This window comes from Macrosteles quadrilineatus, unplaced genomic scaffold (genome assembly GCF_028750875.1).
Source record: "Macrosteles quadrilineatus isolate MER2022 unplaced genomic scaffold, UCM_ALF_1.0 Scaffold_1__1_contigs__length_201487025, whole genome shotgun sequence".
NCBI classification, from domain to species: Eukaryota; Metazoa; Arthropoda; class Insecta; order Hemiptera; family Cicadellidae; genus Macrosteles; species Macrosteles quadrilineatus.
In genome coordinates, this window is record NW_026542594.1 from 200,526,976 (window position 1) to 200,542,084 (window position 15,109).

The window sequence follows — 15,109 nt, forward strand, 5'->3', positions numbered from 1 at the left end:
GAACTTGATTAGTTTTTTTCTGTTTATTCCAACTCGTGATTGCCCATTATAAAATTTCACCAATCAATATTTAATTTAATTGTATAGTATTTTGTTCCAATTCCTTTTGTTCATAAAAGTATTGTACTTTGAATAGTAACTTAGTAAATAGCCAACTTTCTAAGACTAAATCAAATCAAATCAAATCAAATCAAAATATCTTTATTCGTCATCTGTACATGCTTGGTACATTGAATAGTGTCAATGAATAGCCTATATTACATTAAAATATTTGTAACATAGGCCCTAAAATTAAATATGTAATAAAATAAAATTAATAGTACAAATTCTTAAAATATAGAAAAGAACTTAAGTTACAGAATGGTTTTAAACATCAGCACTAAATGGACTAAATTAAATTAAACTAACTAACCAGCACCTCTATAAAAATTATCTAGTGAGTAAATAGCCCTTTCAGTCAAGAAACTTTTTAATGCACGTTTGAATGAATTTAAATTGTTGTTATTTTTAATATAACTTGGTATGTATTTCAAAACTATTTTGACTTGGTTCACTTTTTAAAGTTTATTTCAAATAACCTACCTTTGCTTAAACCTTTGTTCAGCTACAATATCCCTTCAATTTTTCCTAATTTTTTACATTTATGTTAGGTAATTTAAAATTGGAATATAAAACGGAAACATTGGGTACATGAGTCCTTAACTTACAATACCTTAACTTATAACTTTCCATGTCACTCGTACCGTTTTACTGAACTATTATGTAACAATTAATCACAAAAAACCTGTAATGCTACAATGAATTACAATAATAATTAACAATTAATTGCTTCGGGTAACAAGTAATATATTTTTTTATTGATTTTTCTTTATTATGATTTTTTTCTGCCACAGTAGCCTACAGGTGTTTGCAGCTCATATTAGCAATAAGCTAACAAATAATGAAACAGCTGTTAATCCTGGCAACAGCTGATTCTATTTCTTGACAGAAGAGTATTAAAAGTATTATACAAGATTTGCAAAATCCATTGAAAACAGCTGTTTTTCAACATTTTGTAAATAAGCTATTGGATACTGAAGTAGACTTCCCATCTATATGGACCAGCTGTCGCCAATTTTATATTAAAAAAGAATGTAGTTGTGTGAGTCAGTCACAGAATGCGCTAGTGTCTGAAATCCTATTTTATACCTTTTTTTGTTGCTGACAAGGTTGATGGGTCATAACAGTTGCTATAACTCATCATACGGCTTAAATTATTATTTCAAAACCAGTTCAAATGTGTTTTGTTTAAACCAGAGATACTTTTTGTAGAGATGATTTACATTATGTTGCCACTTGTATTTCATTTCAATAATTGTATAGCGACCAAAAATTTGGAAAAATGTGTCAGATTGTGTAACCTGTTCTTTTGTTCAGCTTTTCCTTCGTCCTCGTCTTTTTATTTTGTTTACGGTTTCATATTTGTAATTCTCAGAAACCACCACCAGGTGAGTGTATATTTACATTTTTTATTTGTAACAAAGATTATTTATTTCCAAAATCATGTATTTTAAAATTATAAGTGTATTTTTTTCAATGGTTTAGTGTATTTAAGTATTTTAAAAATCACCAGCCGAAATTAAAGCATTTACACACCCATGTTAGAAGGTTGTATTTGTAATATGTGATCATTAGCTTAACTTTGCACAGATTCAATCAATCTTTAATATTTTAAAACCCAAATAACGGATACATTGTCCTATAACTTGACGGTAATTAATTTTTGATATGGAAGAAAATCTTAAGATATTTTACATTTCTTTTAAACTTATATTTTTTCATGAAATGTGAGCTAAAATATTGGGATTTTCTAATTTATTCAGTAAGTATGTTAGTATTTGACTATTGAAATTGTTACTTGTCAACAAACAAATTAACTTCTTCATTTTTCAAGGCCCTTTGGTTCTTATAAATCTCAAAACTTATGAGAGTGGGAATTTTTTTTATTTCAGCCCAATTATTTTTCCACCCTCGTATTATGTGATTTGGTTATAATTAGTTATGTGTCACATTATTAAGTTTTTCTTTAGTTTTAGACTGCTAAGAAATCTTTCTAAAATTTTCCACTTATCTATTTTGAATTTAAATCCATAAAGAATTAATCAGATCTTTAGAAATTTTTGACTGATGTTATGTTTCATCAAGTGTAGAGCAGTTTTTTTTATTGAATATTGTGACTCATTAATAATTCATTCTTTAAAATTTAATTCAAAATGCAAAATTTATTTTGTATTCATCAATAAACATTAATTTTCTAATCAGTATTTTACACTTAATAAGTTAATGTCTGACAATTCAGGAAAATAAATCTTCCGTTTCTTTCCCTTGCCCAGATAATAAACAGCACACTCTGAAAATTCAATAAACATTAAACTACCTACACTACTATTTTTTGAAAGTATTAATCTTAAAAAGCACTTCTAGATAACCCAGACACTCAATAATATTTTATTTATTTGTCAGAGTGCATATATTCTGTTTTCTGTATTATCAGACATGAAATTTTGTATGTTATTTAGATACTTATTGGTTACCCAGAATTCCTATTTATAGAGCCACTGTAGTGGTTAATTTAGTTTTTCATCATAATGCAATTGTGTTCTTCCATAGTATTTTCTGGAGCACACTGACGGTCTTAACATTTAACTAAGATTTTCTTACTGCACAGAGAATCCATTCAACCAATTAATAGAGGACGAAGAAAGCAAAGTTAATGGAGCCGACTGTTGTGTGCGGGGGAAGAGTTGTACGAATACTCAACTCGAACCTTTTTAATTGACACGATCTATAAGCTTTTTGGTTACCAAACCTAGCCTAAATTTACAAATTTACATGTGATGGTTTGGCAGCCATATTCTATCTCTATCAAAATATATCATCCAGGCCAATTCGAGTTCTTCCAAAAATGTCCAGAAACACTTTTTAAGCCCAGTAAAAAATATTAAACTAGGTGTTCTATATAACCAACAAGTATATTATTTGAAATAATTGTTATAACGTTTGATGTTTATGTTTCTCACACTATTTTTGTCTGCCGTTTACAGAAGAAGATCATGATCATGATTTGCGTCACAATCCTGGTGGTGATAGTGGGAGGCTGGCTGGCGAGCTACGTTCCTGGACTCAGCTAAACGTAAGTCTACTGATCAAAATTATAAGTACATACCTTACGTCAACAGTTCAATAAGTGGTGAAACTCACTACATGTTTTGCCTATTCAGGCATCGTCAGGTGATCTTTACAAGAATGTTTCGTCCAAATTAGATTTGTCAAGTGAAATATACACACTACACACGCAACGAAAAAACATAAACATTTAGAGCAGGCGTACTGATCAAGTACAGTACCACAGAGAATTAAAGAGGAAACATTAATTGGTACGCTTAATTCGTGTATAGCACCAGTCGCTTGTGTCTAGTGCAAATTCTATTGGTCGTCCCCTTCCGCTCTCCTGTACCCCCTCGCCATCACATACTACAGCTTGTGCGCTCTTACTGCTTGTAAACAATAGCCGTTCAGCCTCTTCCTAGCTCGGTACTAGTATATTTCCGCCCCACCGTTCCAGAGCTAAAAGCGCACCATTGTTCCATAAGTATGTTTCTTCTGTATCTTACTTCGCTGTGACTACACTTAATAAAAAAGCTAAACTGAATAGTGAAAAATGGTTCAATTTTATATCGTTATCGAGTCTAAATGTTGTTGGTCCTGTGGATGGTTTCTATTGCAATCAATTTTCATTAAATGCAATTTTTATTCTATGAAACAAAGTGTACTATTTTATAAATTCTAGTAATGAGAAAAAACTAAACTTTTGAGGTGTTGCCTTCCAAATTACTTATTAATTATATTATACAAGAGGTTAACACTTGGTTGCCTGAGTAACCTTTGGTCGTCTGAAAGGCGACTGGTTTTTAATCTCTTAAAGTGTTATTGTGAAGCAATTAGATGGGAAGTTTTTTCTCCTAGGAGTTTGTCAAATGTCTTTTAAACATATAAACGGAAAACGACTGGGGAAAATACTTGAACAAAAACTACTCCATGGCCATACATCTAATTACTACGGAACAGCTGTGGGTCCAGGGTGTATGTCTAGACACGATGGTCTTAAACGGACATAGTTAGATCGATAATATCTTCAACGGTCACAGCATAATTCTGAACATCGACAGTGATTACGGAAAAATCGTAAACATCTAACGCAGTCGTGGTAAAATCGAAAACATCTTCTGCAGCTATGTGGTGAACTCATGAATATCTTTTGTAACAAAGAGATCGAAAATATATTCAGCGGTCACAGCGAAATAGCAAAAATTGCTGTAATCATGGCAAATCATAAACGTGTTCTACTATAACGGTAAATTTCAAGAACATCTTCCATCATGTCGACATCATTACCTCCCACAATTGCGACGAAACTGTAAATTTTCTATCTTTGCAAATACAGGGTGTTTTTAAAAGAATGCCGGGGTTTTAAATGGTAATTACTTGGATACTATTCAAGATAACTAAACGTTTTATACGTCAAATTGAAGCTAAAAAAACTAAGTTTTGTTTCCCGTGCAGCAAGGGAGGAAACTTTGACCTTGGTATGCGAACAGTTTCGGCGTGATAGGCCGCTATTGTGACTCATATGCCTGACGCGAGTCGAAAGTGCGACGTTTACCGCGCAACAGAAAGCACAGATTGTAATCTGTAGTTCGCAGAGGTTATATCTATTGCAAAATTAAACTAAATTTAAATCTACTTGATGATAAAAAGACTTGAAGCTCGTTTAATGAGTTTTGTGGCACCGAAGTTTTTTGAAAAGACATTTACCAGGCCGGCTAAAAACAAACGATGACATAGTCGAAGAAATCCGACATTTCTGCATCATAAGCCCAAAAAATCGATTGCCCGACAAAGTCTTCAGTTTAAAAGACCTAAATTGGTCAACTTTATGTTGTTATCTATAAAAGATAGAGTCTTTGTGCCGAAAAAGATTCAGTTAAGACATCAGATAAAGTTGCCGATCTCCCTAAGCGTACACACTTTGCCAGTTTTACGCTCATATAAGATTGATGAAAATCTGAATGTTATTAAATCATTCCGAATTGTATGAAAGAATGAGAAAAAAACTTTATTCTTTCCCCTTCAATTTGACGTTTAAATCGTTTAATTATCTTGAATAGTCCCTGAGCAACGACCGTTTGAAATCCCGGCATTCTTTTAAAAACACCCTGTACTTTCTGATATTGCAGAAATATGCGCTCAGTTTGATCCGAGCTTGGCCCCCATAATATTTTTCGGACCGTACCAATCCCTTGGGCTAAGGGTTGGTTCATCCCTATCTGAAAATATAAGAGACCCACTCACCCCTAGGAAAAGGTACATTTGGCGACCGGGAATCATGACTCGGAAAACCAGGAAATTCATGTTTTTTTTAATCCAGTTCTATGGCTTCTCTGAATAAATGTATGTGTTCAGCATTGACTTTTTTATTTAGCAACTATCTCTTTGACAATAGATTACTATTCATTAAATGCAACTAAATTTAAAATGCATGATTTGTTTCAGGTAAAAACCTTTCTAGGTTATCTCCATCATCTTTGTCTAGGGCTCTAATAAATGTGAGTACTTTGTTTTTCTCTTTATCTTACGACACCTAATTCAGTTTTATGCAAGGTTTATCAGAAAATTAAGGTCTCTATCTAGCTCCTGTTGCAGTTTGAATCTCATACCAATATTTTGTTTTTGCTCATCCTCCACTATTTAGGGGGACTCGCTACTGTGATGATTATTATTCTGTGATTTTTTATTTATTAGGTTTTCGTGGTCTCAGAACCGACCAGACCTCAATATTACTGTTGTAATTTTCTTTGACCATGACACTTTTAATTAAGGCTTAAATTTATTTTTATTTTTGTGTATACTTGATATTATTTGTCCTGAAGTAATGTGACTAACAATCCCACGTCTGTCCAACAGAGTAGAGGGGGTTTTTAGTGAGTCTGATATGTTCAGGTCTCACGCTACAAGCTGGCCGCCTGTGTGCGTAAAAGCATAATTTACCTCCTCTCTCTCTCTAAAAAAACACCTGGGACAGAATAGTTAAAAAAAATTAATTCATAACCTTTTATTTAATAAGCCTAGTGATAACCTGAGGTACCTGCTAGATTCTAAGGTTAGGTCACACTAATTTCAATATAACTTACGTGGTAATACCAGCGGTAAAGTGTACTAAGAAGCGATGATGTTAATTTATAATTCACTATTCGCTTCGCTTCAATAATTGTTGTTATGAAAAAATTGATGTAATTTGAAAATCTTGTAACCCAGCCTGTGGTCGTTAATGGACTATGCAAAAATCTAACCTAAATAAATGGTATCAGCATTCTGACACATACTTTCTCCCATAAGTTTGTCAACAACCTTTATCATGTGTAAGCGGTGAGAGTAAATATACGGAAATGGGATTTGTAAGATTTTCTTCAGAATTTAAAGGACTATAACATACTAAATTTTTATCAAAATCGTTCGAGCCAATATTGGGAAAATATGATTTTCCGTTATTTTATGGGGTTTTTATGGGGAAATAACATAATTTACAATAACTTGTGAACCGTAATTTTTACAGAGATGGGATTTGTACCATTTTGTTCAGAATATAAAGGACTATAACATACTAAATTTTTATCAAAATCGTTCAGGCCATTTTTGGGAAAATCTTTTTTTCCCGTCATTTTATGGGGTTTTATGGGAAAATATCCATTAAAAATAAAAATTTCTAAGAAATGAGAAAAACTATCAAAATTGTAAGGATCATAACATACTATGTTAAATAAAAACGGATTTTTTTGTCTAAAATCCTATTTTTCGTTATTTTATGGGATTTTTAAGGGAAAATAACATAATTTACCATAACTTTTGAACCGTAATTTTTACAGAAATGGGATTTGTACCATTTTGTTCAGAATTTAAAGGGCTACAACATACTAAATTTTTATCAAAATCGTTCGGGCCATTTTTGAGAAAATCCGATTTTTCCAGTTTTTTATGGGTTTTTATGGGAAAATCCCCATTAAAAATCAAAATTTCAAAAAAATGAAAAAAACGCCTGGAGATACCATGGATTAGAACCTACATACCAAATTTCATCGAAATCGGACCACAGGTGTAGTCTCTAGCTCTGTACACATCCAGACACACAGACACACAGACACACACACACACACACAGACATCACTTCGAAAACCACTTTTTTGGGTCCAGGGGGACCCAAAACGAATATATCCACTCAAAACTCAAACTCGAAAATTTTGACGAAAACAATACTTTCTCCATATACTATGGTATAGGGGGAGAAAGTAAAAAAGGACCAAACGATCCCCAGTAAACTACAAAATTCCCTCGATAAGTACTGTGTGGGTAAAACTGATATAAACTGGCTGGGTAGCTGAGTGGCTATAGTGCTCACCTAGTAATCAAAAGGTCGCCGGTTCGATCCTGAGAATAGTCAGTAGCTTTTTGATGGTTCAAAACTGGACCCAGCTGTTCCTGATCATTGGGCTTTAAATAAATTATCCTGACTAATGAAACCGCTGATCTTAGTCAGTAACAAAGCTACACAGGTCATCACACACCATTCTACACTCATCCTTCACTCATATTTGGGTTAAAATACGCACCTAGGTGGCGTCCCCATCTCAATGATTGATTGATTGTGGTACTTCCAAATATTTGTTATACTCTGTATGATGTAACCTGTCTCCTGAGGATTGGCCAATGGTTGTTGCTTTAAAGTCTGGGCAGTCTCCAGGTAGAGACAGGTTACATCATACAGACTATAGTGCTCAGTGAGCAAGCCCCATTAAACTTCTTTTCCTCTTGTAGTTTTACGGAGTTGCAAGTGCTGATTTGCTCACATGTTATTTTGACGTGTTACAGACACTGATTACATATGTTTTGTTGCAGTGCGTTTATCGTAAGGACGCCAGCCCTGCCACATAGATTCTCTAGCGACCTTCCAACATAGCTTAGTTTTATACCTGGATTGGTCTCTGTTGATTGTTCATTTGGTCTGTATTTTTGCGGCGGAAAATACTGTGATATCCTCAATGTCTCGCTAGTTATAGTTTTTTAAGTATCAATCGGTCAAAAGAACGTTACGTCTAGTGTTAGTCTAGAGGTTTTAGTTTATTATGTTGCTGGTTTTGTCTTGTTATTGTGGCTTTTTGTAAAAAAAAATAAAAATATGACTGTTTGAAAATAAATTTTCTGTTACTATTTGCTGTACTTAATTTATAGTTTAAGCAGGTTGTGTGGTATACGTTTAAGGTTCCTATATTGCTACGCTCTGTGTGTACTTTCCAATGGTATTGATTTGACTCGGGGGGTTTATGTCTTGTGGTTAATGTTTGTGTGTTCAAGTTAAAGAACATTTTAATTTGCAATGTTCAAATTATTTTTACAATCATTTGCAACTTACACAACTATAAACAGAAAGTTTAAATAGAGTCAATTGCATTCCATTGTGTAACGTAATGTAAAATTGTCCCATGTTAAAAGCAGTTCAAACAACACTGGAATATGTCAAATTTGCTTTCTGAATTCCTTCTCATAGTTAAATCACATCACTATCACTATTTTTAAGATTACACTAATTTTAAGTAATAGTACAAATTTTGTTTATCACAATGTACACTTGCAAATTGTAGAACCGTGACACAAATATAGTACCAAATGAACAATCACTGCTAAACGACTACAACTTTACTTTGAAATCTGAACCCTAAGAGTAGTTTGGATGGGCTCTGGTACCAGTACCATTTTGTTATTTTGTTACCAAGTATCGTGATACATTTTTGGAATAAATACCATCATTTTTTAACCTACACGTTTTTTTGCTTTATTGGTGAACTCACCTCACATGGTATATGTGTTAGGTTATTGTGATCTTTTAGACTCCTTACCCCTGAATAATTATTGTGAACACATAAAACTTAAATTAACGAGAAAATTACAAATTTGTGTTCCTACACCACAAAACATCTTTCTGAGTTCATGGTACTGGTATCCAGTTTGCCCTTGTGGTTTGGTTTTACACATATCACAACAAAATTTTTGTCATTCCTCTTTATAAGTGTGAAAATTCCAAAAGGGTAAACCCGATACAGTAACTTTACCCGGACCTGTATTGACGAGTCAGCACCTGTGAGTTATCTTTCGGTTCTAAACGAGCTTTGTGTTGATCTTAGCGTAGCCAGCTGACGACGGTACAGGTCTACTTATATTTATACAGCTTTAACGATATTTGCATTTGGTGTGAATGACGGCAGCGAGAGGGAAGGTATTAACACTGGCAGAGCAATAATGTGTACAGTCGACAAGTGTGTGCGTGCGTGCGTGTGTGTGTGCATAAGAGTTACGATAAATCTACATGTCTATATTGTACTTATAGTGTTCACTACGTTGACTATTTTATAATATTGTAGTTAGTAATAAAAAAGTTGAGCTGTTTTTTCCTAAAGTTTATACCTTGTTTGACGTTATTGTTGAGAGATATAAGTCCGTAAGGGCTACTAAGTAGGTGCAAAATGCTTATTGCTTATTTTTCACAAACCCATAATCTCGCTTGGGCGGTGTTGTGTTAGTAATGTGTGATTTTCTCGTAAATTTTCTCAATTTCGCCCCCAGACACATCAATTACGACAATAATTACGGAGGAACGGACATTGGGAAAGGCAACCCTGAGAGTGTCTATATTTTGTAAATTATCGCTGTTTGTAATTTTTTACGCAATCAAATGTGTGAAGTTATGTTACACGTAAAGTTTTGCTAACGACTTAAAAGCAATTGATATTGTGTAAAAGAGGTATTGTAAGAGATATTCTTTTTACAGCAATAAACTAAGTGTCGTTAAACTTGCAGAAATAAGAGCTTTAAAACGATTCAGTACCGGATATTTTTTCCTGATTTTTTTCCTCCTTTGTTTCTTGCTTGGTTTCCTAAAACAGGATAAGAATGTGGTCATGATGCTTCTGATAAAATAATCATCCTCAAAACTCAGTCTATATATTTTTATGACATTTGATAAAATCGCAAATATAAAACCGTGTTATAGAGATGTGTTTCATCTATTTTATGATAAGGCAGTGTATAGTTGTGATGATAGTTTTGATTCTCTGTAGTTATAGATAACACTAAATAAATGGTAAATTTTTCTAATTAAAATACTACCATGTTAAATTAGGTCTTGATTTAGTGTGAAATTTAGTTTTCATTCTGTTAGAAAACTTGCAAAATCATAGATCAAAGTTCTAAGTATTTTCAAGCTAGTAATTTAAAGTTAAAGGTTGATTTTTGGAAAATACAGTAGAACGTCAATAATCCAAATTGATTGGGATTGGATTCCATCTGAATTATAAAGTTATCCGGATTATCGAAATTACCTATAAAAAGGGCCAGCATGAACTATTTGAGCAAAAAACTTTTTTTAATTGTATATTTTTTATCATATGTCTATTAACGGGTCCAAAGAGAGATGAGTTTAAAACATTTTTTTTATGTTCAAGCACTGTATCCTATTTAATTCATACGTACAGCCTACAGTAAAAACATCAGGCACTGCATATTTGAACTTTTGAAGATGTGTGATAGGCTATTGAACTGTGTTAGTGGTTTGTTTTTTTGTTGCCAAGTCCTTACGTTTTTAAAGAAGGTACAAAATTGTATTTCTTGCTAGAGACAAATCCAGATTATTGACGTCCAAATTAGCGACAATCTACTGTATTTGATTCTGTCAATCATTAGGGTTTAACCTCGTAAGTTTTCATTATTTATTTACTAATATTTATTCAAAACGTAAAACTGACCCAAAAACATGTATAAATGGACTTTCAGGTAGTCTAATTAGAAAAATCAATGAAACTAAAAAAAAAAATATCTGTGAAAACTAACAAGGTCCTCAATAGTCATAAAAACAATCCTTTCTAAATATTTAACAGTTGTAAACTGAATATATTAGTGTTGGAATAAGCTTAAATTTAAATATAGCACAAACTATTTGTATATCTTCTATTTGAAGTGTCACCTTGTAGATGAACGGAAAATCTGTCTGTTTTACCTAACGCCAACGCCCCATGCCAAATTGAAAAAGTAAGCAAAAAGTATTGTAGTTTTAAAATTAGTTTCAGGCCGCCATAGTCGTTTTAACACAAGACCTAGTCAATTAAATACTCACAACTATATCGGTAGAGATGACTAGGAGGTACGACTGTACGTACAGTATTAACAAACGCTAGTGACGCCTCTGAAAGCTTGTTCGCATTTGAGCTGGTCGCCTCTATAGTAGTTTATTATAATGTTGCCTTTGCTTAGGTTATTGTCTTGTCGATAAAACTGAGAGAGGTGAACTCCTCTATGTTCACCGATTACGACATTTACGAGTAGTTATTGGCTTAACAAATTAGTTTTCTGACTTTTTTTGCCTAATTTTTTGTAGTTTAAGACAGAATTTTGAAATAGGCTGTTTTAGTTTATCTTCTTTTTTGGTAGTTTGTACTATGCTATTTTTTATTTTTTGATCCTTGATGTTTGTGAGATTACTAGGGGTGTGAGAACTGTTACTATTCTATTTTAGGTGAAATATTTTCCTAATTCTACAGGTTTGAGCTTTTTTAAGCTGATAACTCTCAAATTTTGAGTCTAGAACACATTTAAGATTAGATTGTTATACTGGAGGTATTTTATGATTAAAACCTGGTTTAAAACAGTTTTGTTAATTCTATTGCTGGACTTGATTTAATCTAATTCATTACTATCAACTCGTCAGCACATTAATCCTTTATCCCGAATCTCAAACCAAGCCAAATATTGTGGAAAACTCTAAGTTTGAAGCTGTTCACACTCCTAGAAGTAACTAAAGGATCATTTTAAAACACTATGGATTCTTATTATCAATCCAATACTCTTGAGATTATTTAAAATTTAATACTAGATTACTTGCTCACTTAAAAACACATTTTCTCTTACCTATTCCTATTAGTTAATACTTACAATCGTTCAATTTAACTTTTAAAGACCTAAATTAATTGCTACATGTTGAAAATTGTAAAAGATAAATTAAATGCCTCATTGCGAAGAGCTAAATTGGTTGTAAAGTAGAACAAAACTGAGGAAATAGTTTATCCTTGCTAAGTATATAACGGTCTTATCGTTATACACCCATTGTTCATCCAGCACTAAGATAAATCAATAAATAGAAACTTCAAATTCAAAAATTTTAAAAAGGAATATTATTTTATTTTTGACAAACTTTTTTATTTTATAGCCAGTTAAATGGTGTAGAGGGCTTTCTATACTCCTGTTTCAAATCTATGCTTGATCCTACTTGTAGACCATCTTCAAATGAACATATTTTTTAACTATTATTCATTTTTCAATGAGTTGTAAAATGTGTATTTATTCAAACAAATCTCACTATATTCTAGCATAATTCAATTGGAACACTATTACGTTACGAAGTTGTTATGGTAAACCCAGCAATGATTGTTACAACCAACCCATGAAGTTTAAAATATTTAATTTTTTTTGTTTTAATGAATTGTGAGTTAAAATGTAGCCTATTGCCTATTTTTTGTCCTATATTTACCAGTAAAAGATTTCTTCCAAAGATTATGTAGTATTGTTAATATTTTACTCTAATATCTAAGTTTTAGATTATTGAGTTGTGTTTTTCATTTTTATATTAATAGTAGAACCTCAAAGTAACATCACTCAAGTCAGAGTTATTTCAACAACCTTGCAGATTAAAGTTATACTCTTTCCAAGAAGTAGGTATTCCATTGATGTAACAGCTTTGGAATACGTTTTTTTTTTTTTTTAGAAATTAAATAGTCACTTAAATTTCATTTTCTTTTATAACTCAGGTATAGATTTTACAATTACTTTTATTATTATCAGAGAACTTTCAGATTGCTATTTAAGTCTGATAAAAGCTGTAATAAATTTGAAGAATGAATACAAAATAATTTACATCACTTGAATCATTTAACACAAATAAATTGGTTACAAGCTTAACACGTTCGCTGCTGATCGCCACATATGTGCTACGCTAAAGTCATCGCCACGGTCCGAGGTATACGTTTTAATATTGCACATGGACCAGGTGTCACTTGGTTAACAGTACACTCAGACCACGAGTCAGTAAAAAATAAATATCAGTTTTGCCAACTATCTTTATGACGTCACTAATCATCATATCCACAGACCAAGTGACGCACACATGCAACACATCCCTTTAGACCACTGCAGAGAATTCAGGGCCTTCAAATAGACCGTTACGAAGATATAAGCTTTTTAATAACATTGGACACTGAAGAAAATATGCGACGTCAGTCTATTTTAATGTGACCAGCAGTCGCATATATGCGACGGCAGTCTATGGGTAGAAACCGGCCGTTGCATATGTGCGTGGCTGGTCCATATGAATGAAAAATTTAGTACTATTGCGGTAGCGAATGTGTTAAACTTATCAATAGTCATTTCAGTTATTTTGTTAATAATGAAGCTTCCTAATTTTGGCAGAGGGTTGATTGTGATATAGATTCTGTACTTGAGGTTCTACACATCCCAACATGTTATGTTTATTTGAAAACTTTATTTACAGAAAATCCTCATTAATCTTTCCCTTATTATACAAACCTTGCTTAATTCAGACAGCCATTTGACAGTAGTTTGTAAAAGTTTGGTGCAGTAAAGTTAAAGATGTGCCACTGTAATTTACAGTGTTGTCTCAAATATTTTACTGTTTTTTAATCTACATATTACTTTCTTTAAGTCTGTTTTCTGTAAAAGGTGTATTATTTTGTGCAAGGAATAGGACTTCCCAAACGGCCCCAGAATGCCTCTAACTTTCTTTATATTAAGATTTCATTCAATCAAAACTTTCATTAATCCATACGAATTGAGATCAATGAGGTTTTACTGGCTATTGTGTTTAAAATCAGTTGGTGTTTGGATAATATGATTTATAAACAACATTATGTATGATAGTCCTTAAAAATAATAAGCTAACTAAATTCTAAGTCTGTGAATTATTTATTTTACTATTAGTCAAGCAAGCTTGAACTTTACTACTTGAAATTTCAAACATTGCGAGTGTTCATTCCAATGTCTGTATAAATATTCCCCTTCAAGATCATGATATAACTGCCATTCCTACTGCTCGAGAGATGGTTTAAGCTACAAATAGTCTATTCACTCGCTAAGTAGCATGCGGCTTGTGGCACGTAGTCTAGCGACCCTGGCCGATGCAGACTGCTTAGCGTACATTCCGAGAGTTACTTCCAAGAAGTATTTCTATTTTAGTGTCGTATCGTTAGTTGAAATTCACTGTAAATTGTATATTTTGTACATTAAGTGAGTTATTTTTCTCTTTGTTTCTCTATATAACATAGCCTAGTCGAAATCAGTTCCGTTTATAGTTTAGAGATTTTTATAATTGTTGGAGAGAATGAGTGTTATCAGGCCTATAGTTTTATACTGTATGTAGCTAGGGCGTTTGTAAAATACCTTTCTGAAATTTAATGTATAAAACCGGTATTTTCGCCCCGTCTCGTGTTAGGTCTCATCGTCTAGTCAGAGGGTAGTTTAATATGAGTGTCGTGTATAGCATGTTATTTCAATTTATTCGGAATGTTACGAGCCTTACTATTTACTATTATTGAATGTAATCGGATTATAATTACGGAGAACTATCGATATTCTTGTAATATAAGGTATAAAACTCTTATTTGTTTGTTAGCGAGGGTTACTTACAATTGTGATCAAAATGTAAACAAAAGAATTGTCCTTTTATTGTTGTTGAGAATGAAAACCGCAGCACAAGTCAATTGTAAATTACTTTAACATAATAGATATGTCCCTGTAATATTGAATGGTTCGTTCTTTATACCTTTGTTTTCTCAGGGTCCAATAAGGTAAGTAAAATGTGTAACCAAAGATTTCATATTATTTTTATTGAAGAGCGTAGAATCACAGGGATTGATTAGAAAGAAAAGGTTGCTCTAATTTATGCAGAATGATTCGAGTA

The 15,109-nt window shown here is 32.6% G+C and overlaps 1 protein-coding gene across 1 annotated transcript in view; it reads left to right on the forward strand.

The window, feature by feature from the left end:
- The window catches only part of LOC128994237 (syntaxin-1A-like), a 94,239-nt gene extending 79,290 nt beyond the window's left edge, over nt 1-14,949 (forward strand). Inside the window, exons 9-11 of the mRNA XM_054418651.1 lie at nt 3,084-3,172; nt 5,593-5,645; nt 7,990-14,949. Coding sequence (XP_054274626.1) covers nt 3,084-3,170 — 87 coding nt within the window. The 3' untranslated portion in view covers nt 3,171-3,172; nt 5,593-5,645; nt 7,990-14,949. The remainder of the gene's footprint in view (nt 1-3,083; nt 3,173-5,592; nt 5,646-7,989) is intronic.
- Nucleotides 14,950-15,109: the final 160 nt, after the last annotated feature.